The sequence below is a fragment of the Cupressus sempervirens genome, chromosome 8 (assembly GCF_028749045.1).
Source record: "Cupressus sempervirens isolate cs-2001-9-10 chromosome 8, ASM2874904v1, whole genome shotgun sequence".
Taxonomy (NCBI): domain Eukaryota; kingdom Viridiplantae; phylum Streptophyta; class Pinopsida; order Cupressales; family Cupressaceae; genus Cupressus; species Cupressus sempervirens.
Genome location: NC_143125.1, coordinates 80189078 through 80215097, shown reverse-complemented (window position 1 = coordinate 80215097; position 26020 = coordinate 80189078). Strand labels below are relative to the sequence as shown.

The 26020-nt window shown below is 39.8% G+C and overlaps 1 protein-coding gene across 2 annotated transcripts in view; it reads left to right on the top strand.

Annotated features, from left to right (window-relative positions):
- Positions 1 to 26020, top strand: part of CYP97B3 (cytochrome P450, family 97, subfamily B, polypeptide 3) — a 233581-nt gene that overhangs the window by 196023 nt on the left and 11538 nt on the right. For both annotated transcript variants that reach the window (XR_016355364.1, XM_089796842.1), the window contains exon 11: positions 7919 to 8010. Coding sequence is in view for 1 of the 2 variants with exons in the window: in XM_089796842.1 (XP_089652968.1) it covers positions 7919 to 8010 (92 nt within the window). In the remaining variant the exon portion in view is untranslated. The remainder of the gene's footprint in view (positions 1 to 7918; positions 8011 to 26020) is intronic.

Sequence of the window (26020 nt, the reverse complement as noted above, 5' to 3'; positions counted from 1 at the left end):
CCTCATTGGCCTGAATGGCATACATATTAGACATCCATCATGGGGCAATCTACCTACTAGGATGCTTGTGGCTGACCTCCCTATTCATGTCTCCATATTCATCCTCTTATGACTGTGGTTAGTCCTAGTAGAGGTTGGAAAGGAAATTACGATAGCATGTGCGGAAACCCTCCCAAGCCCAAGAGAGGACTTTATACCCCCTTGGCCCCATGTGGTAGGCACGTTGGACATCCGTCATGGGGTGGTCTACTTAGATGGTTTTCTCGTATCTACTCCTCTTTCTAGCATTTCCTTATTTTCTCTACAGGATTGTTTGTTGGGTTTGTTGCTCAATTTTCACACATGTTCAAATGGAGGAAAACATACACACTTATTACTTTCAAGTAATTCCCAGAAATGCATTAAGGAAAGTATTTTATTCATATTGAAATAATATACAATGTTCGTATGATGGAACAAATCAGGATGGAAATAAAGTATTGAAAGCAAATTTCTCTCACACATTTGATTGTGAGAGTAGTCCCTATGTGCTGACATACACCTATACTCTACTGAAATCAGTAACATGAAAGAGGAGTAAAGGAGAAAAAGGTCATGGGCACCAGTCATTGCCTGTAATGACTGGTGAAGTGGCAACCATCCGCATCCACCTTCTTGCTGTTCTGGATCTCACCCTTTCCGTGCTTCCAATCCCTGCATTTACAAAGGAAAATAGGTTAGATCCAATGGATCTAAGCAATGCTGATAGCTCACTTCATCTCACATTCATCATCCTACACGCTATTCATCTCAGTAAAATACAAGCATACATCAGTAGACAGAGAAGCCAATCACGAAAAATAAAAGTATTAAAGGGACAATTCATTTTGTTTTGAAACCTTTTATTTATAAAAACTGGTGAAAACAGGATAAGCGTAGCATGTGGGATTGGTATGCATACCAGGAACAGTAAAATGAAACATTAAAGGGACGAACTTTTTAAGTTTTGAAACCTTTTGTTTCATATATGCAAAAAAGAATGAATGCTACAGCTAATAGAAGGTGGTATGAACTTGAGGATGGTCCTAGAGAACATGATCCAGCTTCTTGAAATGATGTTGAATGCATACTTCTCAATGATAATGAAGAAGGTAAAAATTTTGTCATGGACAAAGGGGGAAGGACAGGCAAGATCATATCAACATTGAAACCTGAGAATGCAGCGTGCACTGACAGCAGTTCATAGTCTAGCCACAGAATAAAAGAAAAGGAATATGCTACAGCAATACAGTATGATAGATGCAGCAATTATAAGGAAAATTTTATATATTTGAAACAATGAATAAGGACAACTAAGGACAGGAAATACTCAATCAATATCACAACCTTTTCCTGATTCAAGGACTTGATCATATAGTGGTTAACCTAGCTGCAGGGGGATAGCGTTCTACAGCAATTAAATACTGATGCAGAAGTGTATTCTTGGGGCAGAAAAGAGCATGGAAAATTAGGCTTTGTTGATGGCGTAAAATGGAAAAATGGTTCCACAAAAGGTTGACCTTCTTGCTGGTGAAAACATTGCATAGGTTTCTTGTGGAAGAACACATTCAGTTACCCGTGCAACTAATGATGGACTGTTTTTCTTATGAAAGAGGTGGATTTTAAATACATATGAATTATGTGATTTAAATAACATCAAAATCCAAACTCAAGTAGGCTTCAAAAAATCATGCCTTGAATCAGACAGAGTAGATATGGTGTCCAAAATTCACTTCCAGCGGAAACAAAACATCAAATCTGGTATGAATGATTACTTTCAGCAAAAAAATCACAATGATTACTTTCAGCAAAGAAATCACAGTCTCTAGGAGTTCAAACAAATACTGTCATCATAGAGCTTCATATATCATGAATTTTTTGCAAAATACAACAGTAGATATGGTGTCCAGATTCACTCACAACAAGAACCAATAATAGAGAAATCTAAGATGAATTTCAAACATTCAAACAAGCGAGGAAGAAGAATCCAATATAGAACAGCAAGATAATAGATACATCTTCAAACAATAAGAAGATAAATAGCTGGAGTCGTTTTTTTTTCATACCCATAAGGTAAAACCACATTTTTCTTAACTTCAAACAAAAAGTCAGTTTCCAGGCGTCTCATATTCAGCCTGCTGTTAAATCCATGACAAAGAAAAAAGAAAGGGTGTCTAGTAAAGCCCAGTAAAAGAGAAGAAACCCACAAGTCAAATGCCAAAAAGAGCAGATTTCGACTTTAGATAATAGCAAATATCAGTCGGCTCCCAATAAAACCCTCCATTTTCTTTAAATCTAAATCTCAGAAATTTTTCATAGCGTCCAAACAGCAAAGACACAAGGAAATGGAATCTTACAGCAAAGAAAATCACAGGATCTGAGAGAAAAAAAAAAGAAGGCGCCCAGATTTTATAGCAGCAAAGGAGAAAAACCCATAGAAAGAAGATACGTCTTCCAAAGAACAACAAAGAGGTAACCAGCCAGCCTAATCTTGTGCCATGAAGTAAAAGAAATGTAAAAAACTGAGATAAGTAATTTTACTTACAGCAGAGACCAGCAAAGGGCCACGTTTTGCTTCCAAAGCAAAACAAAAATGAGTCTCTAGATGTTTAAAACCCCAGCATACTATCATAGTCGGCGGCCAAAGAGAGGTAGAAATGCTTCATGGTGTCTAAGATCCAGCAAAGAAAAAGAAGCCATGAAAATAGTAGGCACGTTTTTGCTTCCAAACACACCAAGACCAGTAGGCGGTCTCAAAAAACCATTGCTTTTCATGCCACGAATCTAAGAAAATTTCCAGGCGTCTTTTTAACAGCAAGATACACAAAAAAAAAAAATGGCATCTTATAGCAGCGAAATTGCAGGGTTTGAGCTAAAAGGCGGCTAGGGTTTCATAATTACCCTATCGTTCTTTACCTTCAGCATTCTCATAAGTTACAAATGATCAAATAAAACTCTCCAAGACATTTTCATTATTTCCTTAATTGTTTTTCATGAAGTTTTTCAGGTCCATCAGTTAAGGATAATAAGGAGTTTGTTTATTCTTTGTTGAAGTAATACATAGACTTTATATTTTAAATGTCTATATATTATTTTAACGTTTTATTATTATTTAATTGCATTTCATGCAAATTGTAGATATTATTATTTTTCTTTAGTTGATAATTTATAAATCAAGTATTAGATTATAATATTTTTTTTAAAAATGCAATTAAATAATAAGTTAAAAGGGAGTTTGCTTTGTAACTTTGGAGTTCAACTAGAAGTATCAAGCAGTTGAAAGGGAGTTAACAGTGTTTAAATGCCAAAATTCAAGGAGGAGTTTTAGTTGATATTTTTAGAGGCCTAATTCAGACTGAGGAGTTCAGAGTGCATTATGGAGTGATTTGTGGCAGTTTGGGGGTCTTTATGAGACTTTTCTTATGCATGGATGGTAGAAGCTCAGTTTGAGATATTTGGAGCATATTTTTGGGGTTTTTAGAGGTTCTTAATAATGAGTTAACTCATTATTTCGACCCAGATTTCCTGTTTTGGAAGCAAATGGTATTGTTGTTATATACTCTTCTTATTTTTGAGGAAAGGGTTCAGATTTTGAGGGAAGAAAGTTGCTTATGTGATTTTGTCCTTAGTGCCTTTTTCTTCATTATTTTGAGCTATTATGCAGATGTATTGTTTTTTGGGCCTTTGATTGGAATAAAGTTTTCATTAGAACCAGTTTTGGAGTGAAAGATTTCGTTGTATGTTTCAAGGTGATTGACATTATTCAAATTGTATTTTTATTGATAGACCTTTCTGAATTATGTCTTATCTTGCATCTTCCTTATCTAAAGCTGTTTCATAGGTTTTGAGTTGTGTTTCCATTATTGATATATTTGATTGTGATTAGTTTTCCTTTCATATATTTTCAAGTTCATAAACCTTCTCTTAAATTATTGATATGAATTAGCAGATCTTCAAGCAGGGGTTTTGTGATCATCTAGCAGGGGTTTTGTGATCATCTGTTAAAAACAAAACTTTCATTGTGTCTCAGGTATAACAATATTTTGTGTTATTGATCTTGGTGTATCACCTTATTTTAATCTTTTAAGCTTTTCATGTTCAAGGTTGTCTTTGTAACCTTTTCCATATAAGTTTTTCACGTCTCCATTAGTATAAGTAAGGTATTAGATATATCGTATAGGAACCGGCCTAGAATCCGGAGGTTCAACCAGGTCATAGGTTACCCATAGCTTCTGGATGATCCAATGTTTCTCCAAAATCGCTGCGAGTTTTAGGACTTAAGGCAAATCAGGGTGCAAATTTTGGAGATAACAGGGTTATAAATAGATTAATGATTTAGTATATGCATTTTACATCATTAACTATATCAAACATATAAGAAATCATACATTAGACAATATCTTCATCATGCATTCACTTAACATATCTCTCATATTTACCAATTATCACTATACCTTGTTAATTACATACACTTTACCATAAACTCATTAAGAGTTCTAAACTTTGTAGTACGTTTGTCTTCACTGATCATTGTTGAAGGTTCCATGATCTTCTCTTTATATGTATGTGTTAGACATGTAGCATATTGGTGTTGGCATGGATTGCCATTGATGTCATAACATCCGTACTGACACTATGTAATAACCCCTATCAGTTATGGCTCAAACAATCATCAATTTCCACACTAATCAGTGGTTTGACATTTCGTCAAACATTTGGCGAGCAATTCAGCTATCACTGTGAATATGATTTTTAACTTTCTAGTACAATATTAGGATATGTAATGAGCTACTCATAATTAGTAGATAAATTAAACCTTGAAGGCTCTTGTATAAATAAATACCAAACAACTGATTTACAACTTCTTCCTTATTTGTTTGCATACATAATTCTGAAAGTGTTCTATAACCACTAATTTTGAATGGAGAATGCAATAACTAGAACAACAAAACCAAATAATAATCATGCCATTATTAAGTTCTATTGCATTGAAAAAATCACAATAACTTTTGGAACCTGTATGCAGGAGCAGATTTATTAACCCCAATGGCCAAATCGCTGCCAAAGTGTGAACAGCTATCCTCAAAAACCAGATTGCAGCCTGTAGGATGATATGTATTTGCGAACATGCAAAAGCCAAGCTCTTGGAGAAATCACAGGTGAGAGAAAATGCCAGAATTGCTTCAGATCTCCGACGTAGTGCCTGGAAATGAAATCTGCAGTTCCCCAAAATACCAAACGCTGCAAATACTAGTAATGGCTGCCTCTGAATAACTTGTATGGATCCTCACATGTAAATTGTAGCTATTAAAGAATCCTCCAATTCCTTAACAAATTCAATCAAAGTAATTTCTCCCTAGCCACAGTAAAGAACAATAATTTCTCCCTAACTTCCTTTAGATTCTCTCACTTGACTTGGCTTAACTAATTAATAAATGACACTTTCCAATGATAATTCAACTCTCAACTTAAGTGAAATTATAAAGTTAAATTATAACTTCATAATAAGCCATTTGATAAGTAATAATAATTTGGCCACTAAAAATATAATAACTCCCGAAATATTGATCATTTAAATATGTTATCTGAAGTAGGAGTAATACCTATTATTTCTCCATGGGACACTTCGATAGGTGACAACATGGTCAGCTTGACAAAAGTATTGCTCAGGACGAAGATATCCTACACTTGTTCAGTTGGTTTTTATGTATTTGGTTTCCTATATCAGTTCACCTAGTACAGTTTCTTGGTGCAATCTTTCTGGTCATGAGTAGAGTATATCTGAAAAAGTGCATTCTACATTTCCTGTTGTTGGTGAACTTGATTCTTCTGGTCCTGTTTATTGGTACACCCATTGGCTTTTGGATGGTTGATTGGACTCTCTTGTTTGATCAACAATTTTTGTCTTGGTGAATGGTCACAATTGTTCTTGGTTTTTGGTTTCATTGGCATGATACTTGAGGTCATCAGTTTATCCAATGATAATATGGTGTGCATCTTTTGGTCTTGGTTGTGGCATTCTTGTAGTGTTGACTATTGTGCTATATCTTATATGTGACCTATTTTGCAATGGTCTTGGTTGTGGCATCCTTGTAGTGTTGGCAATTGTGCTATATCTTATGTGTGACCTATTTTGCAACCATGTGACGTGGTGATAAAGTTCCCAATTTGTGGAGTGGTAGTATCACATATCCTTGTCATTTCTACCGATAGATTTAATCTTGAATACTGGTATAAATAAAGAAGACCTTTATATATTCAAGTGTATGTGAATAAATTTACTTGTGAGTATGCATATCCAAATGCATGTTGATGCATAGTGTATGATGCTTATGAGTTGCATGCGTTGATTTTGTAATGAAAGTGTGTACTACTCGGACAAGTTGATCGGGGAGCTGCAAATAGTTTTTAACTAGAATTCGCAGATTCCTGACACTATACTATGTTTTGGTTTCACTTGAGCATTTGTATTGGCAGTGAGCCTTTCTATGTTCGGGGTGTGGCTATTCAAGTAGTTAGCCTACTGACGATACCCTTTGTTCAGGCAATTAGCTTTGTTGTACTAAATCATCTATTCAGTGTCACCTTAATTGGTGTTATACATTTCATGAGAATTAGCTTTTCTGTGGTTTTTTCCATGTATAGAGCTAGTGTTCATTGTGTTGGTGTACCTTGCTTTTAATGCTTATCTTTTGATGGTGTATTGTTGTGCTTTAACTAAAAGTTCTTAAGTAGCAGTGGATGTATGTTAAGTGTTTAACGACAGTTGGAAACGTTTTATTGGTTGTGTGAGAATAGCTGTTTCACCCCTCTCAGTTATTCAGCCTGTTCAACAGTATCTGCTGAAACATAGAAGTGTTAAGTTGGATGCATGATTGGCAAAGAATTATCATATGGTACTGGTTCATAAATAAATGTGAAATGTTTGACATTGGCAGCTTCACTATCATTCATGGGATCCATTGAAGATGAGGATGAGTGAAAAAAATATAACAAAAGATCAAAATTATTGGATAGCAGAAGTATTGGAAATGATTTGACTTAGAAATCTTATCATCATAGTGAAAACAGTAAGACAATCTAATGCTTATAAAGGAATCAACAACTCCAGAACTATGAAGATGAAGCTGGAAATCCAGCATTCTTCCTTGGAAAGGCTGCCCACCATCCTGGAGGAAAGTATGATGAATACTGGGAACTTATACAATTGAATGACCTCTTAGAAATCTTTACACTACAAGTTTACTGTTACTCTTCTTTTCTATACATAGTGAATTGGCTTAATAGCTTTTTGTAATATGCTCTTTTGTCTGTTCTACTTCTTCTGTACCTATATGCCTATGGCACTTAGCCTTCTAAGATTCTACAGGACATCGAGTACTTCTGTAAAAAAAAAATTCGCTTTAAATACTGTTTATTTTTAAATTTTTTTTGAAAATTGCTTTGTATATCTCACTCTATCTATCTCAAAGCAATTCATTTGGATATTTTTGTAATGTTTCTTACTAATTACTTTTTGTAATGTTTCTTACTAATCAACACTCAAAATATCTCTTATAAAAAAACTGATGATTTCTTTGTGTGATTTTTATTATAATTTCCCAGTAATTAGTTTGATTACTTTTTCCTGATTAGGCTATAGAGCACATTGAGATTGTTTCTGCAGGCATATTTTTTAAATATTTGGTTCATCACTTTATCTTGATTAGGCTATGCAGTAACTTTGCGCTGTTTGTAAGCCATTAATTTTAATCGTAAGAACTCACACAAAAGGGAGTCCAGTAACCATCTACTCATCTAAATGCAACATACTTGAAATCTTGTCTGTCTCCTTTTTTTCACTCCTTGTATACAAGCACATCTCATTTAAAATTGCTAGCTGATGTTTGTGCTGCAACAGGTACATTCGGCTGATAATAGCAGAGGCACTGAGACTTTATCCTCAACCACCTTTGTTGATTAGACGAGCACTACAGCCAGACACTTTACCTGGTATGTGTTTAGAAAGTTGTTGGCTTCCTGAAATAGGATAAATTGTTTTTTTCATTTACTTGAAAGGAAACATCAATATTCGTTTCTTTAATAATAATAAGTGATAGCTGATAATGATAAACATGCAATATTGTAGTCTTTTGAGAAATGTTAAAAGTTATCTCAGTTTTAAATAGTTCTGTTGGATTATTTTTCTTTATTGGCTTTTAAATATTTCGACTAGCCTAGGTTTTACAAATTTGGACTTGCCCTACTCTAATTCTGTTGAATTGCTTCCTAGTCTATCTATTTTTAAGATACGGTTTTCGGGTTGTTAAAGTAGCTTTTAGACATCTTGAGTAGGTACTATAAGATGTTGAGTCCCTTTGACCTACTTTACTCCTTTCTTGATACATTATAATTTCCTTCTAGGTGCAATTTCACTTCCTTGATGAAGAATATTTGTTGGCTCTCATGAGAAAAATGCTGTTCCTGTCCCAGAAATAGTAGCGGCTAAAGACAACTTAATCCATTAATATCACATCCTTGAATTTCTTCTCAGTGTTGCTCTCATCAATGAATTGAGCTCATATAGAAAATCGTAATGTATCGTTGCCCTATGGCTGCCCTATTCTCTCTTACTGTAGCACTGTAGGACTGTAGCACCATAGGACCTCTCCGTAGGACCGCATAGGACTATAGCACCATAGCAACATAGGACTGTAGCACCATAAGACCATAGCACTGTCAGATTGTAGGGCCACGTTGGACTGTCAGACCATGGGACTACATCGTCTTGCCGCATGAACAAGTTGTCCTCACCATAGGACCAAGTTGTTCTCATCGTAGGACCAAGTCTTTCTGCCATATGACTGTAAGGCAATCCTCTCCCTTTGGACACTTAGTCGCCCAATGTGATCTTTCAAATTTGGAATTCTCAATGACAAATTGGATCACTAGTAATAGGAAAGATCAGTATTAAAAAACAATGAAGATTTGCACTTGCAAGAGATAAATTGCATTCAATAATGATAGCACTTCAAATTATAACAAATAAAGCTTTAGTGCAACAATCTCGGACCAAGCACATAGCAGAATAGGGTGAGGAGTTACTCCCATGAAATTGGGAATGCGTAGTAGGGAGGATCTTTCACCTCCTAAATGCCAGAACACTGAATTCTAACTGGAAGTTTGCATATACAAATAACATATTTTAATGCCCATTGTACTTCTTGGTTGAACTTTACGATCTCCTGGCTAATGAACCTGCAACATATATTAGTATTCCAATAAAGATAGATACAAATTGATAAGATTAGATCTAGTTACCGAAATTTGTATGCAAGAATATAAGATCCTACCTCCCACTTAAATCCCTTCTTGAGGAGAGGCTATGATCAAATGCTTAGTTCCTGGGTGAGTGGTCCCTATTTACAGCATAGGTTAATTAAGAAATGCACACAGATAATGAACACGAACAGCAAACTCCTTTTATTATATTCGCATATGCCAGAACATTACATTATGCTTGATAAGATCTATGATCAATGATAGAAGATGAGATACAATGATCCCAGATGGGATATAAATACTATTCGCCAAACCTTCTCGAATGAGTCCGTCGGCCACAAACATTATGTCCACTACAAACTATTTACCCGTCAGCTACAGAATACAGAAACACTGACGAGAATCCAGTCGGCTGACACCATCCCCTCCAAAAGAAAAGTCGTCTCCTGACGACTAATAAAATTAGGAGACAACTTACAAGCAACAAAAGAAATACTAGAGAGAAGGAGGCGTCCTAGAAGATTGTTGCTGGCGACGCAACTCATACACTTGCTCTGTCCTAATGCGCAGATCTGTCTGAATCTGGGAATTAACCTCTACGGCCTCCTTCAGTAGAAGTGCGGCATCCATAGCCTGCCTCCTAGCTAACTGCATCTTGTGCTCAGTTGCATCCTTATCTCGGACAGCCACTTCGGTACCTTGCCTAGCCATGTCCCTCTCCTGCACCACTGCTGCCATATCTCTCAATAGTGCCACCCGCTCTGCTGCCCACGTTGCCTACTGGTTGGCCAAGTCGGCAGCTAGCTTCTCTCTAGCCTCTCTCTCAGCTGCCAACGATCTCTCCGCTGCAACCCTGTCCGCTGTCCTGTCAGCCTTCACGCGTCGACTAGCATAATAAAGATCCTTGTACAATCCCACAATCTCATGTGCCAACTTCATCAGTGGAGTGTCACTGGGTCCCAACTCCAGCTCAGTAGCCCAATCTACCAACATCTCACCTGTCTCAACTGCCGGCCAACCTCTATCTACAAAACAAGTCTGAAATCGTCGAGGACAGATCCCACGGATATATGCTCGGATCAAATGCCACTCCCTTCGCCGAGTCATAGCCTGAATTGCCACCTCGTGTCCCTTCTTCAACGCAAACTTCATAGCCGTGAGGTAATCTCTGCACCTATCCTCGTTCGATCCATAATCCTCCTTGGCAAAGCCCTCCAATGACCATTCCAAATCACTATTCACCTCCTCGTCAGCGGGAGCCATGCCCACATCCAATGCTGCCTCCTCTGCTGCCGGCGCAACCATGGCCTGTGGCATTCCCTCCTCCTGAGGTTGGGGCTTTGGAACTGTAGGTGATGGTCTTGTACGATTGGGAGACTGAATGGATGGACCCCGCTTGGCAAGGGTGAGTTGGAACTGCTGCCTCAAAAACATACTAGCTCTATCCATCACCTCCGGTTGCTTTGACTGCGTAGGTTGCATGGTCTCCTACTGCTATACTGGCTCGGCTGGCGCATCATCTGCTAAGAGGGATGACGAAATAGTCACAACTGCATCGCAGTCAATCACATCCAGACTAACTTGAGACTCAGGCATTGGCAACTCCCCTCCTTGTAATACTGTGATTGTAACACCCTCTGCTTGTGAAACCTGCCCTACTGGAACAACTGAAATCACCTCCACGACACCCATCGGCAATGTATCGGTGACTGCCTGTGGAACATTTGTTACTCCCTGTGAGATGACTTTTGTCGCTGTCCGTGGGACCATCTCCGTCAGTGCTCGTGGGGCATCTGTCGCCGCTGGAGGAGTCATGAGGATCGGGGCATGGTACTGGCCAAACGACGGAATGACTGTCGCAGAGGTAGTCAAGTGCGCCGAAGTTGACAGCTAAGGAGGGGTAAAGAATGTGGACCCACTACCTGCTGCCTCACTGCCAACTTCTGCCGAAGTGCTCTCCTCTTCTATGGACTCAGCCCCGTCACACACCGAAGTGTCCTCCCGTCCACTATCTGTCTCTCCAGGAGCATCCAGTCCTCGGAATACTCTCTTCTGGCCCGCTGCTATTCCCCCTGTATCCAAGTGTCGCCAATAGAATATGGGAGGCTCCCCATCTACCAACTTGCCCCTTGGAGGAGCCTCGAAATCGTCCCGTGGTATCTAGCTAGCTGCAACCTCCAGGAATAACCCAATAGCGTGGTGCGGCATTAAAAATGTTCGGTACTGGAGCGTCATGAATTCCTCCATCCTATCGGCAAGGACTGAAGCCCAGTCATATACCATACCTTGCATGATGCCATTCATGAACACAACTTGCGACAACGCTATATCTGAAGCCCGAGTGGCTCTTGTCAATTTGCTCTTGATGACGTCCATTTGGACCCTCGAACTGTTGCATCCCTCTCCGTGGGTGTAAGATCCCAGCACACTAGATCTATCCAATGCTCCTTTCGTTCCCGTGAGAGTTTGTGGTTCTTGATTTCCACTTTCTTACCGTTGGGGCCAGGAATGCTGAAAACCCTAGTGAAATCCCTAGGTTTAAACGACACTGTCATCTGATGCTTTTTGTCCATGAATGTGCTTGTTCTATTCTTCTGACTATATGTCTTGATCATGGTGCGCAATACTGATTCGAACGATTGGATGGAGAAGATGGGAAGCTGGATGGCCCAATGTACCTGTGCCTGTATCAAAATTTTCTTAATCTGGTCTACCTCCGAGGTCTCCTGCAACCACCTCCGGCATTCGCTCCCATTAAGACCCTCGAACTGGACGGTGGAATAAACGAGTTCCTCCCAGGTCTTCTGCTTCTTGCTACTAGAACTCGAGGGGCCTGCAACTCGAATTCTCGATGCCAAAACTCTTGAATTCTTTTCCATATTTGCCGCCAGCTGATTCTTCCACGGCTTTCGTTTGCCTGCTGATTCCATGCAAGAACGGCTTATTCCTCCTTATATAGGTTTCCTCCGTCAGTTACATAAAAATCTCAGCCCATGGAAGAGGCAAAAAGAATATGTCGTAACCAAGCACACCTTTCCCGCGGAAGGAATCGTGAATCTATGCTCCGCAACCACCAACAAACTTTTATTTCGAAATTTCTTCTACGGCAATGAGCAACAAAAACTTGGAGCACTGCTCCTTACAGACGAACAAGCACGAACAGGACAGTATTGGCGCTAAAAGGGAACAAATCTCAACATTGTAAGATAGCCTACACAAAACATCTAAGCACCCCTGCCAACACTATCCAACTTCCAAAAACTTGGGCTTCAGATCTCCCGATAACCAACCCCTTCCTAAACTGGAAGAAAAACTTTTATCCAACAATCTGCAAATGTTCCACCAAACTCACATCACATCGCTCCTAAGCATCCAATAGTGCGATTCGAACCACAATCTTGCAATTTGACCGTAATGCTGCTAATCTCTAAGTGCCTAACTAAATATACGGCACATTTTTCCCACTCACAAAACTCTGAGCTTCTGCTAGTTATACGCATTTAGTTTTCCCTCGTCTTCCTGGCTTCGAGGTATACAAAATATCAAGGGAGCCCTTGCTTTGGAAGTCGTCAATCAGAATTTACATCACTTTTTGGAGAAGTGCACGCAACATTTTCAACATGATAGGCGTTACAAAAATGACTTGCTCCTAGAATATGTGCCCAATCAAAGAGAAGGTTTGTCTCCGCTCGCGTTTGCAGGGATGTCACTATGAAGACTCGTTAATTACGCTTCTGCTGCGGTGCAGCTCGGCTCCTTCCGTTGCTTCCGACCCAGATGAACGAAAGGTAATGGCAAAGGCAATGACGAGAGCTATGCATTTGCCTGATTGAATTGAAACATCGTTACCCTATGTGAAGTTTAATTGCAGCGAAGATGGCATGGAAGAATAGCAACGGCAGTATATTGTTTTTCACCTGCGGCAATTAGATTGAAATCCGTGGCCTCGAGATAACGCTGTGGGAATAGGTCCTCCACCAATTGCAACGAAGAGGAATCGAAACCCGCGGAAGATGTAGAATTCGCGGCTTGACAACCCCGCGGATAAGTTGCCGCGGACAGGTGCCCGCGGAGCACATCCCGCGGATGACCTTTTTTTTTTTTCATTTTTTTTTTTTGATACAGAAAAATACAGAGGTACCTCAATTTTGCATCGACGCATCGCAGTCGTTTAACGACAATGACGACGGAGGACTCATGCAAGCATTGGGCAATGGCGACTGCGACAACAACACCCTTCTAGCTCGGTATATCTTCAATTTGGATCCGTTAACCGCCTGAGGCACCTCCTGTCCGTCCAAGCTTGATAGTTTGATTGCTCCATTGTCGCCAACTTCTCGGATCTGGTATGGTCCGACCCATCGTACCTTGAACTTACTTGGTTTTATTTCATTGCGACCGTCGTATTTCAATACTAACTGTCTCGGCTGGAATCTGCTACATTTTAGATGCTTATCATGCCAAACCTTGCATCTGTTATGTGTGACTTCTGTCGCCCACTGCACCAGCAATCGCTTATCCTCTAGCGTATTCAAATTATTTAGCCGCTCCCGTAAGCTTTCCTCGTCATCTAGCTTGTTTTCCAATGCTATCCACAGGCTCGGGATCATGAATTCCGCTGGGATTACCACTTTCTGTCCAAACATTAATTGGAATGTTGTGTGCCCTGTCGTGACCTTGTATGCTGTGTGGTAAGCCCACAGGGCGGCGGGTAAGTTTTCCTCCTAGTCTACACCTTCAACCGCGTAGGATTTGTAGATGATTGATACCAGGATTTTATTGGTAGCCTTGGCCTGTCCGTTTGCTCTTGGATAGTACGGACTTGACAGTGAATGATAAATCTTGAACTGGATGGTGAGCAGTCGAATGACATGATTAACAAAATGTCCTCCCCTATCACTTGTTAATTGCAACGGAATTCCATACTTGGTAATGATCTGTTCATAAATAAACTTCGCAGTGCTGACGGCTGAGTTATCTGGTAACGGACGTGCCTCCGCCCACTTGGTCAGGTATTTCGTTGCAACAATGATGTACCGGCACCGTCGAGTCTGGCTTACCCTCAGGGGTCTAATGAAATCTAATCCCCATTGCTCAAAAAGTTCTTGCGCATGGGAGGGGTTAAGTGGCATGAAGTCTCGCTTCAGCGGCTTCCCGGCGCGTTGGCAAGTGTCACATTCGATGACCCATTCCCGCACGTCGTTGTACATCGTCGGCCACCAGAGACCTGCGAGCAATATCCTCCACGCAGTGGTTTCGGGTCCCATGTGTCCTCCCGCGGGACCCTCATGTGCTTCTTTTAACACCTACGGTACCTCTTCTTCTAACACAATGCCGAAGAATATGATCCGGCCCCATTTTATACAATAATCCGTTGATCAATTAAAAGGTACGGCTCCTGATTATCAACTTGCGCCTTTCACTTGGTGGCATCCCAGTGGGAAACTGTCCTGTTGACAAGTACTCGCCGATACTCCTGTACCATTCCGGCAGTACCCCAATTTGAAACAGTTGCACGTCAGCAAAGTCATCATTCACACCCTCCACTGGTTCCCTTGTTTTGATCCGTGATAGGTGGTCAGCACTGACATGTTTCTTTCCCAGTTGGACAATGATTTTGAAAGTAAATTCCTGCAACAGGAGCAGCCATCTACTGATCCTCCCTTGGATGACAGGTTTATTAATCATGTACAACAGGGCCTGGTGATCAACATAGAACACAAACGGCGTAGTGAGCAAATAATGATGGAATTTTTGCACAGCATAGACCATTCCTAACACTTCTCTTTCAGTCGTGCTGTAGTTCTGCTCGGCCTTTGATAACAACCAACTGGCAAAGTATATCGGTGATCCAGTCCATGGTTACCTGTCTGTGCCAGGGTCGCGTCAATCGCATAGTTGGAGGCATCCACATGAACATGAAACTCTTTATTCCAATCCGGATACGCCAAGATGGGTGCCGTAGCCAATCGTACCTTCAGCCCTTCAAATGCCTCGTCCTGGTCTTTGCCCAATCTAAATGATTCTTCCTTGCAGGCTAACCTGTCTAGTGGGTATGACACCTTGGCAAAATTTTTAATAGATCTCCTGTAGTAACCTATATGCCCGAGAAAAGACTTTACCTCCGTCACATTAGTGGATGGCTACATTTCAAGAATGACTCTCACCTTGTTGGGGTCTGTCTTTAACCCTTCCTTACAGACAATGTGTCCGAGCAGTCTTTTGTGCGGAACCAAGAATCTGCACTTTTTGGGATTCAACGCCAGCCACGCCCTGCGACATCTCTCCATGCATTCACCAAGTGTTGCCAGGTGTCCATCCTCCATGCTAAATACTGACCAATCATCCAAGAAGGCTTTGAAGTTTCCCATAGACATCTTGTCAAAGATATGCAGTATAATCCGCTGGAATGTGGCCGATGCGTTACACAACCCAAATGGCATCCAATTGTACGCATAAACTCCATCTTCGACGACAAAGGTTGTCTTCAATTTGTCCTCCGCTATAGAGATTTGATTGTATCCAGAGAACCCGTCCATAAAAGAGTAAATTTCATGTCCGGCAACCTCCTCCAAAATGCTGTCTGTGAATGGAATCGGAAAGGGATCCTTGATCGTGACTACATTCAGGCATCTGAAATCGACACATATCCGGATCTGAGTAGTATCCTTCTTCAGTGAGATGACTATCGGTGACACCCATTTGTTGGTTTGCACTTTGAAGATAATGCCAGCTTCCAGCATCCGGTTGATTTCCTTCGTAACCCATGCCGCATAGTTCTTGTTCATCCTATAGGGTCGCTTCCGTACAGGTACGGCTCCTTCCATCAGCGGGATGCGGTGCACACATAATTTCGGCGGTACTCCCTTGAGGTCCTTGTATGTCCATGCAAACACATCCTTGTATTCTAGAAATATCTTGAATGTCATGGCTTTGAGTATTGGATCCCAATTATCTCCGACTAGTATGTTCTTCGGCTCTGCCTCGTCCCCCAAATTCATTGTTTGCAGCGTAGCTTCATTATACTTGATTGCCTCTCCTTCATTGAATCCATGGGCGGGTGTAACATCCAATGGTGCCTCCCCCTCCTTTACTTCAGTAAACTCCTTCGGATATTCGTTCGCTCTCGGGCCTTCCTCAATCGACAGAACATTGCAGCTGTGAAATAATTCATAGTCCTCCATTTGCCAATGGTAGAGACCGTTGACCGAATCCAAGTCGTCATCCGTTAATCCCCCGTCCAATCGCAGGATCCCTCCTCATTGGGTTCCATCTGTTGTCTGCCTTCATCCTCCTCTTCCTCAGAATCTGATGACAGGGCCTCTTCCCCTACCATTTGGCTATGTAGATCAGTGACAAATCGGCAGCCTTTACTTTCTAGTGATAAAGTGTTCTTCTTCCAGTCGTGTCGGGCTCTAACTTCGATAAGCCACCCGCGGCCCAAGATGGGATCGTATCCTTTTCTCTTCAATGGAATCACCACGAAATCCATCAGGAACGGATGAGTGCCAATTGTTACCAGCTGTGCCATGAGAATACCCAACGGTTTAATGCTATGTTGATTGGCTGTCAACAGCTGAAATCTCGAAGGCCACAATGTCGGCTGTCCAAGCTTCCTCCAAGTTTCTTCTGGTAATACATTTACGCCGGACCCTCCATCAACTATTGTGTCCATGAGAACATGTCCAAGGATCCCCATGTCGATGACTGCAGGGTGTCATCCGGATGTTAGCGTCAACAACATCTGACCTTCTCCGCCTTCAACAATCTCCTTTTCCTTACCTCAACTTGGTTCTCCCGGTGACTTTTCCTTCCCTCGACTTGGTTCTCCTAGTGACTTTTCCTTCCCTTGACTTGGTTCTCTTGGTGACTTGGGAACTGGTGTAATATTTGAGAGAGCAGATTGGAGTTGAGGCATGGTGAGAAGCAAATAATTTATCTTTACTGGTACCTCCGTCTGCAAAATTTGTTGTACTATGTTTTGTTCCGCAGAATTCCTTGCTGAAGTGTCGGTGGTGTCTTGAGGTGTTGCCGCTTGGGATACTTTTTCAACCTCCGGCCGTGCTTCCGCACATTTCCTCTTTTCGTCAGCGGGTTCTGGGTATTCTTTTGCTTGTTTCCGCGTAATTGCCAGAACTTCTTCTTCATTTGTCCCGACAGTGATCAAGTTCACTCCGGATTTTGGACACTTGGAGTCATCGTGATTGCCGGGTCCGCACCATCGGCACAATAGTTGAGGTGTATTCGCTGTTGGACACTCTTGCGGAAAATGGCCCCACAAGTTACATGCGTGGCACTGAACAATCAGCCGTCCATTTGCATCATACTGGATTTGACTTCTGCTCGTATTGTTGTTATTGTTTGCATTGTTATTGTTGTTCTGTTTGTGTCTATTGTTCCTGTATCCGCCGGATGTGGCACCTGCACTATTGTAAAAGGGGCACTCCTGCGTAAGAAGCACCTGCGGAGATCCTCTTGTCTTCATGTTAAAGGGGCACTCCTTTGTCGAATGGCCCATGATTTGACAAATGTCGCAGAATTGATTCTTTGGACAGGATCCTTTAGTATGACTGTTAGTCTTGCACTCCGTGCACCATAGCTCATTGTTTTTTGGCTCCTTCTGCATGTTTTTAAACTCCATCATGCGGATCATGTCCTTCTGTAGGGCGCGGACCTTCTTGCTACTGCCTTCATCGTCGCTGCTATCTTCACCAGAAGGCTCATCGTCATCAGAATCAGAGAAACTAGTCTTCTTCTTCTTTGTCATCTGTTCACTTTCGAGGTTCAATGCTCTGTTATAGGCTTCCGTGTATGACGACGGCAGCACAATTTTCATTTTCTTCCGCAAGTTTTGGCGTAGGCCTTCCACGAACCACCTTTTCTAAAGTCTGTCCGCTGGCTTATTTTCCATTTTGTTTATCAAATCTTTTAGTTTCCTGGCATAAACGTGGATAGTTTTGTTCTTTCCTTGCTTGGTATTGAAGATTTCTGCTACAATTTCATTATCATCTCGCAACAGTTGAAATTCGGTCAGAAACTCCTTTTTAATGTTATTCCTACTATCTAGTTTCTGCAGATCTGTACTAGTAATCCAGTCAATTGCTACTCCCCGTAGGGTGGCCGGAAATTGTCTCATCCAGTCATCTTCGTCAGTTATCCCATTTGCCCTCCAGATTGTTTCACATGTTTTGCAATGTCGAATGGGATCGGTCGTACCATCGCCATCGAACTTCGGTAGTTTCTCTTTTGGCCCCGCCATCACGATTGGTTTCTGTAAACAGGCTTTGCTCGGTCCTGCAATACTGGCGCTCTTCACTCCCACACTGGCGGTTTGCACTCCCACACCGGCAGTCTGCTCTCCCACATCGGCAGACTGCTCTCCCACCCCGTCAGACTCAACAGCTGCAATCCTTGGCGAAGAAGGTTGTTCTGAAGTTGTCCCCTGTGGAAGTATATCCTAGACGAAGAGTTCACTCCACGCTCTTGCTCCGTCGACACTCCAAGCCGTGCGAGTTGATGCTCTTCCGTCTGGATTCTCTTCTCTCGGCGAACACAAATTCAAAAACTCCTCCCGTGCTTCTTCCACCAATTCCACCCGCTGCCGAGTTTCCTCCAACAATCTTTCCGTGCTCTGGTTTTCGTCAGCAATCTTTTGAAATCTCCGTCGGCGTTTGGCTTGCTGTACCAGAATTAAATTCTCTTGCGCAGTACGGATTCCATCTTTTCCCTTAACTTTATTTTGATCCTTGTTAAGCTGATTTGGCATTAATCTTCATTCCTCCCACTTTTCAAGTTCATAAGGCAACGGCGCCAAATGTTTACCGCATAGGTTAATTAAGAAATGCACATAGATAATGAACACGAACAACAAACTCCTTTTATTATATTCGCATATGCCAGAACATTACATTATGCTTGATAAGATCTATGATCAATGATAGAAGATGAGATACAATGATCCCAGACGAGATCTAAATACTATCCGCCGAACCTTCTCGAAGGAGTCCGTCAGCCACAAACGTTATGTCCACTACAAACTATTTACCCGTCGGCTACAGAATACAGAAACACCGATGACAATCCAGTCGGCTGACACTCCCCGGGGCTCTAATTATTTAGTACAACTCTCCACTAAGCACTATCTCCTTACTTTATTTCCTCTCTTCAAGATCTTATGGTAATCAGTATTAATGTACCCATCCTTCCTAGATGAGATTTCCCTCATTGAAGACCTTATGGATAACTTATTGAGTATCTCCATCCTTTCATATGCATATGACTTAAGCCTTTCAGTATATTGACCTTCAAAGATTTTCTTTTGATCCCTACCATAATTCCATGGTAGGAATAATAACATTCAAATTTGAATGTCGTTGCTTGATTCCTTTATATAGTTTTAATGAGGGTTCCTCTAAGTCCTCTTTTCTATATTTGATGGTCGCCTATTCCTTGCAAGCAATTGATTCTTAGCCTTGAAGCTGAATTAAGCTCCACTTCTTATCTTGGGTGATATCTTGGATGCTAAACTGTATTTTTCCAGTCTCTGTTCGCTGCTTGGTTGTTGTACATTTTGTTGACTGGTTGTCTGTCTTTTCTATTACCAATCAATATTCTTCCCTTTCTATAATCTTTGCATGTGTGATCATTATTATTTCTTGTTTGTTGTATCTACTATTTGGAAGCTAACACTGGATAAGAGTGCCGAGTAATTTGATCGATTCCTTTATTTCTGTCTTATCTGTTCTTAATTTTAATTGATTTGACTAGTTAAATATCCTCGATGATGGCCCCACAAGTGTTGGCGAATGGGACAAGTGACAAGAAATTTGGGGTCGGTAACTAGGTCGATCTATTCCTTGTGGTGCTTGGTTGTTTGAAGAATGGATATCGTATTGCCTTATATGCTATCAGTGCGAATGGAACCTGTCTCGGGACTTAGCAATTATGGCTGAGTGGATGTTATTTGAAAACTCAGACTGGTCTCCTCCTTTGCATCAAGACAAATCCACAGCTTTGAATGTCCCTGGTGTTGTTGTATTTTCTTGTTTAAATAGAAAAGATAGATATCCCCATTTTTGTCTGCTACTAGTTGTGGTGGATGTCTGTGTTTCCGAATCGAATTCTGTTCTGCTCTCTCCTTAATTCCCTTGAAATTCTAATTAATTAAAAAGAAGTCAATTGATATCCTTGCTGTCAATTGTTGTAGTGGCTTATATACATCGGGCTTGGAGATAGGAGGTTGTGACCATAATTGGTCTCGTCCCTTCTTATTAATTTATGCTTATAAACCATTATCGTTATTAGGTAAATATTTTGTTTAGTTAATTATTACTGGTACTTGCATCTACAGATATGCAATGGTTAGCTGATAGAAAGATATTTTGTATTCTTTGCATTCAACGTCTTCTTTTGCTCCCTCACCTTATACTAATTCATCTTCTTTTCCTAATTCTTCTTCCTTTTCTTCCTCTTTTTCATCCTATTCTTCCTTTGCTTCATTTTCCTCCTCTTCTTCTTTATCTTCTTCACTGTCTTTTTTGTCCTTTTCTTCCTCCTCTTCATCATATTTTCCTTCCTCCTTTCAAAAGATGATTTACTCAAAATTAGAAATCACATACATATTACAACTCTGTTCATTGTGTGATAGATAGTACAAATTTCAATTTTAGGTTTATCTACAAAGTACAAATGACCATAGACAACTTAATTCGAACTCAAATTTTTCCTTGTTATTACATACTACTCTAAACTGGTGTCACTTCATTCTTTTTGGTTTTCATTTTATGTTTGATTCAGTTTCCCACTGCAGATATCTTGTAGTAACTAAAGCATAATTGAAATGGCCTTACATGCGTAGCCATTTACCTGAAAAAAATAGTGAAACCATTAATCAATACAAAAGCAGTAATTTTTTTAGAAATTCGGGCAAAATACGAATTCAATATAATTATTGTAATAAAAATGAAATCATCAATCAATACAAAAATAATAATCTTTTTAGGAATTCAGACACAATAAAAATTCAATTATAATTTTCAAAAAGTTACTACACTTTGGCATATCATAATTATTTAATACTAATTATTATAATAAACAAATATTACACCCATCTCTTCTCAAGCTTTTTCACTTCTATCTTCTAAGCTCTATGTTTATGTAAGGGGACCATTGACAACGCTATTTTTCCTTTAAGAAAGTTTGTGTGGTTTAGGATTCACTTCTTTTTTATTACCCTTTGTTTACTCCCTGTTGGGTGGATATTTTGCAATCGACAGTTTTGGGTAAAAATCCAATCGCAAAATAGGATGACTAGCTACAACGTATGAGACAGAGTCTCTCCTACCTAAAAGGGAAGACTCCCCCTTCTCACCGTTCCTTGGATCAACTCAAGGTAAGCAAGAAGTCGAGAAATTTTATAAAATGGGTGTTACCAATATCCTTTCTTCTTATCTTTCAAGAAAGAATCCACTTACTTATGGAGCGAGTAATGGGTAGGGTGAATCTCTAACTACACTTCTATCAAGAGCTGGAAACAGTGATATTGATAAACCTTTACTAACTCAAAGGCTAGCTAAAAATGTATCGGTTTGGCTCTAAGTCCGGTTGTACTTCTATATTAAAAAAACTTTACAATTAGGGCACAAAGAGTCCTAAAAGTAAGGATACTTAACTATTTTGCGAATTAAGGAGAAAATATAAGCGAAAGACAAAGCTTCTAGCTATACACTTTCACAATTGCTCCTGGTCAAAGCTCTGGCTTCAATTGCTTCTTAACTCTTTTCTATTCAATTCACGAGATACAATTACCAATAACACAAGATAACATGAATCAAAGACAACTTGGATGAATTATAGACAGCTTATAATTCACACAAATAACAATCTCACTTAATCAAAGTTAAGTCTAAAATTCTCCTTTGTATTCACTTTCTCTCAAAATAGTGCTTATACAAACAAAGTTCTGCTGGCACAATTTCTCCAGAGCTCTCTTGCATAAAAGATAATGATGATTTTAGAATGAGGGGGCACCCCTTTATATAGGCACAAGAGTTGAGAAAAAGGTGGAGGAAAAAGTGGGAGCAACTCAACCAACTTTGACCTAGTCTAACTATAGAAGAAAATAAAGGGTTACATGCAACTCGCATTACATCCTTTTACATACATGTAACTCGCATTACATGTAATTATGCTTTTTCATGTAATGCATTCTTTTCAACTACTAACATGAAATAAAAACAAAACAACAATCTTAGAGATTGTTTCTCAGTGCCTTGAATTTGATAGTGATGTCACACACTTTGGGAAGATAAGCAATTTCCATGGTCTTCGATATGGCTTCTACTCTCACTGAATTTGCATATGCTGATTGCACAACTTTGGAATTTGCTGCTGTAGTATCTAACAAGTGTTTTGTCAAGGATTTATACAAAACAAACTTGTTCATCGTATGTGAACCAAAATCTTCAGAATCTACATCAACATTGATCATAATGGTATATTCTAAATTTACTATCTCTACTGCACTAAGATTATCAGATTCATCAGTAACAAGACATCTCATCTGTTCCAAATCACAAGTAACACTTGTTTCGATTGCTTGACAATCTTCAAAGGCCACCTGCAACTTTATGATCAGCTTCCTTAATATCTCCTCTTTGTAACCAATGAGCCCTTGAAATCTGAAGAACATTTCACATGACGGAATAATGTCACATGAAACCAAGGCATCCAAATCAAATTTCACCATTCCATCGCAATCATCAAGGATTTCTTTCAAGTTGCCTGCTTCCAGAGTCAAAGAAGAAATTCAGTTTTGCTCCATTTCATTCATCTCTTTGACACACCTAAGAACTGCAAATGTCTCTGTGATGGCTCAAACTCTAGAAATGATTTCATGTATCCAAGACTTAGCAGCTTCAACTAGGCTTGTCTCTTAGACATTTGAGACATAACAACAACACTTTGAGAGGATTGTTTCTGGATAACCTCATTCAAACGAGAAATCTCCGGTTTCAGCCAATTCTTCTTTTCCCATAGCTCATGATTGCTTTTTGATACATTGGCCAATGCATCTTGAGCATCTTGCAAACAATCCAAACGGGATTGCTTTCCAACTTCAACCTTAGTAAACTTGTAGTTAGAAAAAGTAAGTTCCTCAACAGGTTTATCTACCAAGGGTTGAGCAACATCAACAAATTTGGTTTTATCAGAATCAACCAAAATTCTGGAAACAATCTTATTTTTCAAAGATTTGGATTTAGTTTTCTTAATAGAAAGATTGTGAGGAGGAACAACCACTTACTTTCTCTTTGTTGTTATTTTACTTAACCATGCAAGTAGGCTGAAACATTCATCTGCGGAAGCAGGCATAGTGGAGACCATTGGCATTGATCAATATTGTATATCTGTAGTGATTGAGCAAGATTCCGTCTGTACTACTGAAGGCATGGGAACATTTTGAGAAGACTCCGTCATGAAAAGTTCAAATCCTATCAAAGATGTATCAAGTTGGGAAACTTGACCACTAGTAAGAGTCGAAAAATCCTCGAACACATTTGCTAAGTCATCATATTATTCATGTGCAGGGATCCAAGGAGCAACAAAAGAAATAGGAAGAGCCATGATATTAAACTCCGAGACTGGAATGGAAGGAGTGAAAACAGTGGAAAATGAATCCACATCTTCATCAACCTCATGCAAAAAGGGTTCTTCATGTATAGAAGATGTATAGGCTTGTGCAAACTTTGGAGGAGATATAATCGTGAATTCCCCTTCGTCATCTAAATCTGCTTTATTAGATTCTGTTTCCAATTCTTCTTCTGCTACTGATTCTTGAATTGGCTGAGGAACTTGAGATGATTTTGTTCCTTTTCTACCCTTCAATTTGATTTTGAGAGAACCCTTCGCATCAGAAAATGAGGCACCATCTTTCCCTGTAATCTCCAATTGCAATTTCCTGCCAGGAGGACCAAAACTTCCACAATCCAAGCCCATCTTAGGATTTACTCTTTTAAGGCCTTTACTTTTCAACCATTTGTTAGTGTTTACTAGGATGGATTGAAATTTTTCCATGATAGATGTACGTTCCTTTTGTTGCCATTGGATAGGAAAAGGGCATTTTTTATCAAAGCCGGCTTGATGAAACTTCAGATCAAGAATGTCGCCATCATCTTCAACTTGGAAATCTGAAGGGATTTGTAACATGTTAAGATCAATTATCTATTGCAAGGTTAATCTGTAATAATCCATTTTCATGATGTCAAGTTTTGTCCTCGTATCTATCCAGGTATCTTCGATGCGATGAACATGAGTGTAGGCTCTTTTCATCTGAGAATTCATCTCTCGATAGTCAAAATCAAATCTGGCCTTGAACTTGTTCAAGGTAATCAACTGCAACTCTGCTTCCATATTATTTTCTTTAGGCACAGAATGATTGAATAATTGCCAATAGCTAAAGGCTTAGCTAAGGTAATGCCAAAATCAGGCCTATGTGAAGCATGCTGATCACTTTGCACATCCACGAGCTGTTTAGGTAGCTCTATCAAAATGATTTGATCTGTAGCATACCTAGGTAAGGTATATGGCTCTCCCTTGAAACATCCAACTCTCAAGTATGTGAAATTGGGAAACTGAAGAAAAATACAGCCGTATTGGTTCACCTTTTCCCATGCTGCATCTAATACTCTTTTGATAACCAATTGCTTATCAAACAAGCACCGGAAATGTCTGAAGAAGGCATCTTGGATTCTTTTTGTAGTGAAACTTATTATTTGCCAAAGTGATTTGGTCATATTAATTCCAAACAGGAACTTGAAGACGATCTCCTTTGGTAGGAAGACTAGAGAAAGATCCCATAGCAGTAGCGGTGTAAACTAAATAAGAATTCATGTAGAAAGGTACTGATGTTCCCACATTGCATATTTGCTAGTAGAGTGCAGTACTGATAAGTTCTCCCCAAAAGATGTGTTTTTTATTCTCTATAATTTGAAACATGAACTTATACATCCATGGCTCAAAATCAATAGAAACTTTAATGCCAAAAATCTGACTGAGAAGGATAATGAGATCCTTATACTCTTGTTTGAAATTTGACCAATGAATAGTCTTTGGCCATCTGGAGAAATTGCTTCTTTTATTGTCTAACCAGTAAAGGTTGACATACTTCTAATAATTACTCTTTTGCTCATTCCAACAAGCCAATGATGATCCTTTAGTCAAATTGGCATATTCTGATTTATGCAGAACCTTGAAGATTTGTTCTGTAAGCTCAGTATCTAGGCTAATGATAACCTTGCCATCAACATCTTTGATAGTTTTCATCTTGGGAGTAAACCGCCGTGCACATCCATAAACAAAGTCAGGTTCTATAGATGCTATAGGAAATGTGGATATCAAATTAATGTTGCTTCTCCTAATGTGCTTCATTTCATGATTAGTCGGAGCCTCAACTCTTTGTAGAAAATTAGCCACATCAACATGACCAATCTTTGTATCCAATATGTTATCCAAAATAGATATCATTGAAGGAGCCGCATGAGCCAATTCTTTATCATATTGATATTTCATTTTGCCTTTGGATTTAGATGGTGAGGACATGTCTTGTGCTTGCATTGCAACACAAAAATCCCAAAATAAAATACATCATCAGAAGGGATCTCCATACAAGAGAATTCCGGATTAGCAGTAGAGATTCGAAAATGGATTGGAGACTTCACAAATCCGTCAAAATGACTTCAAAGAG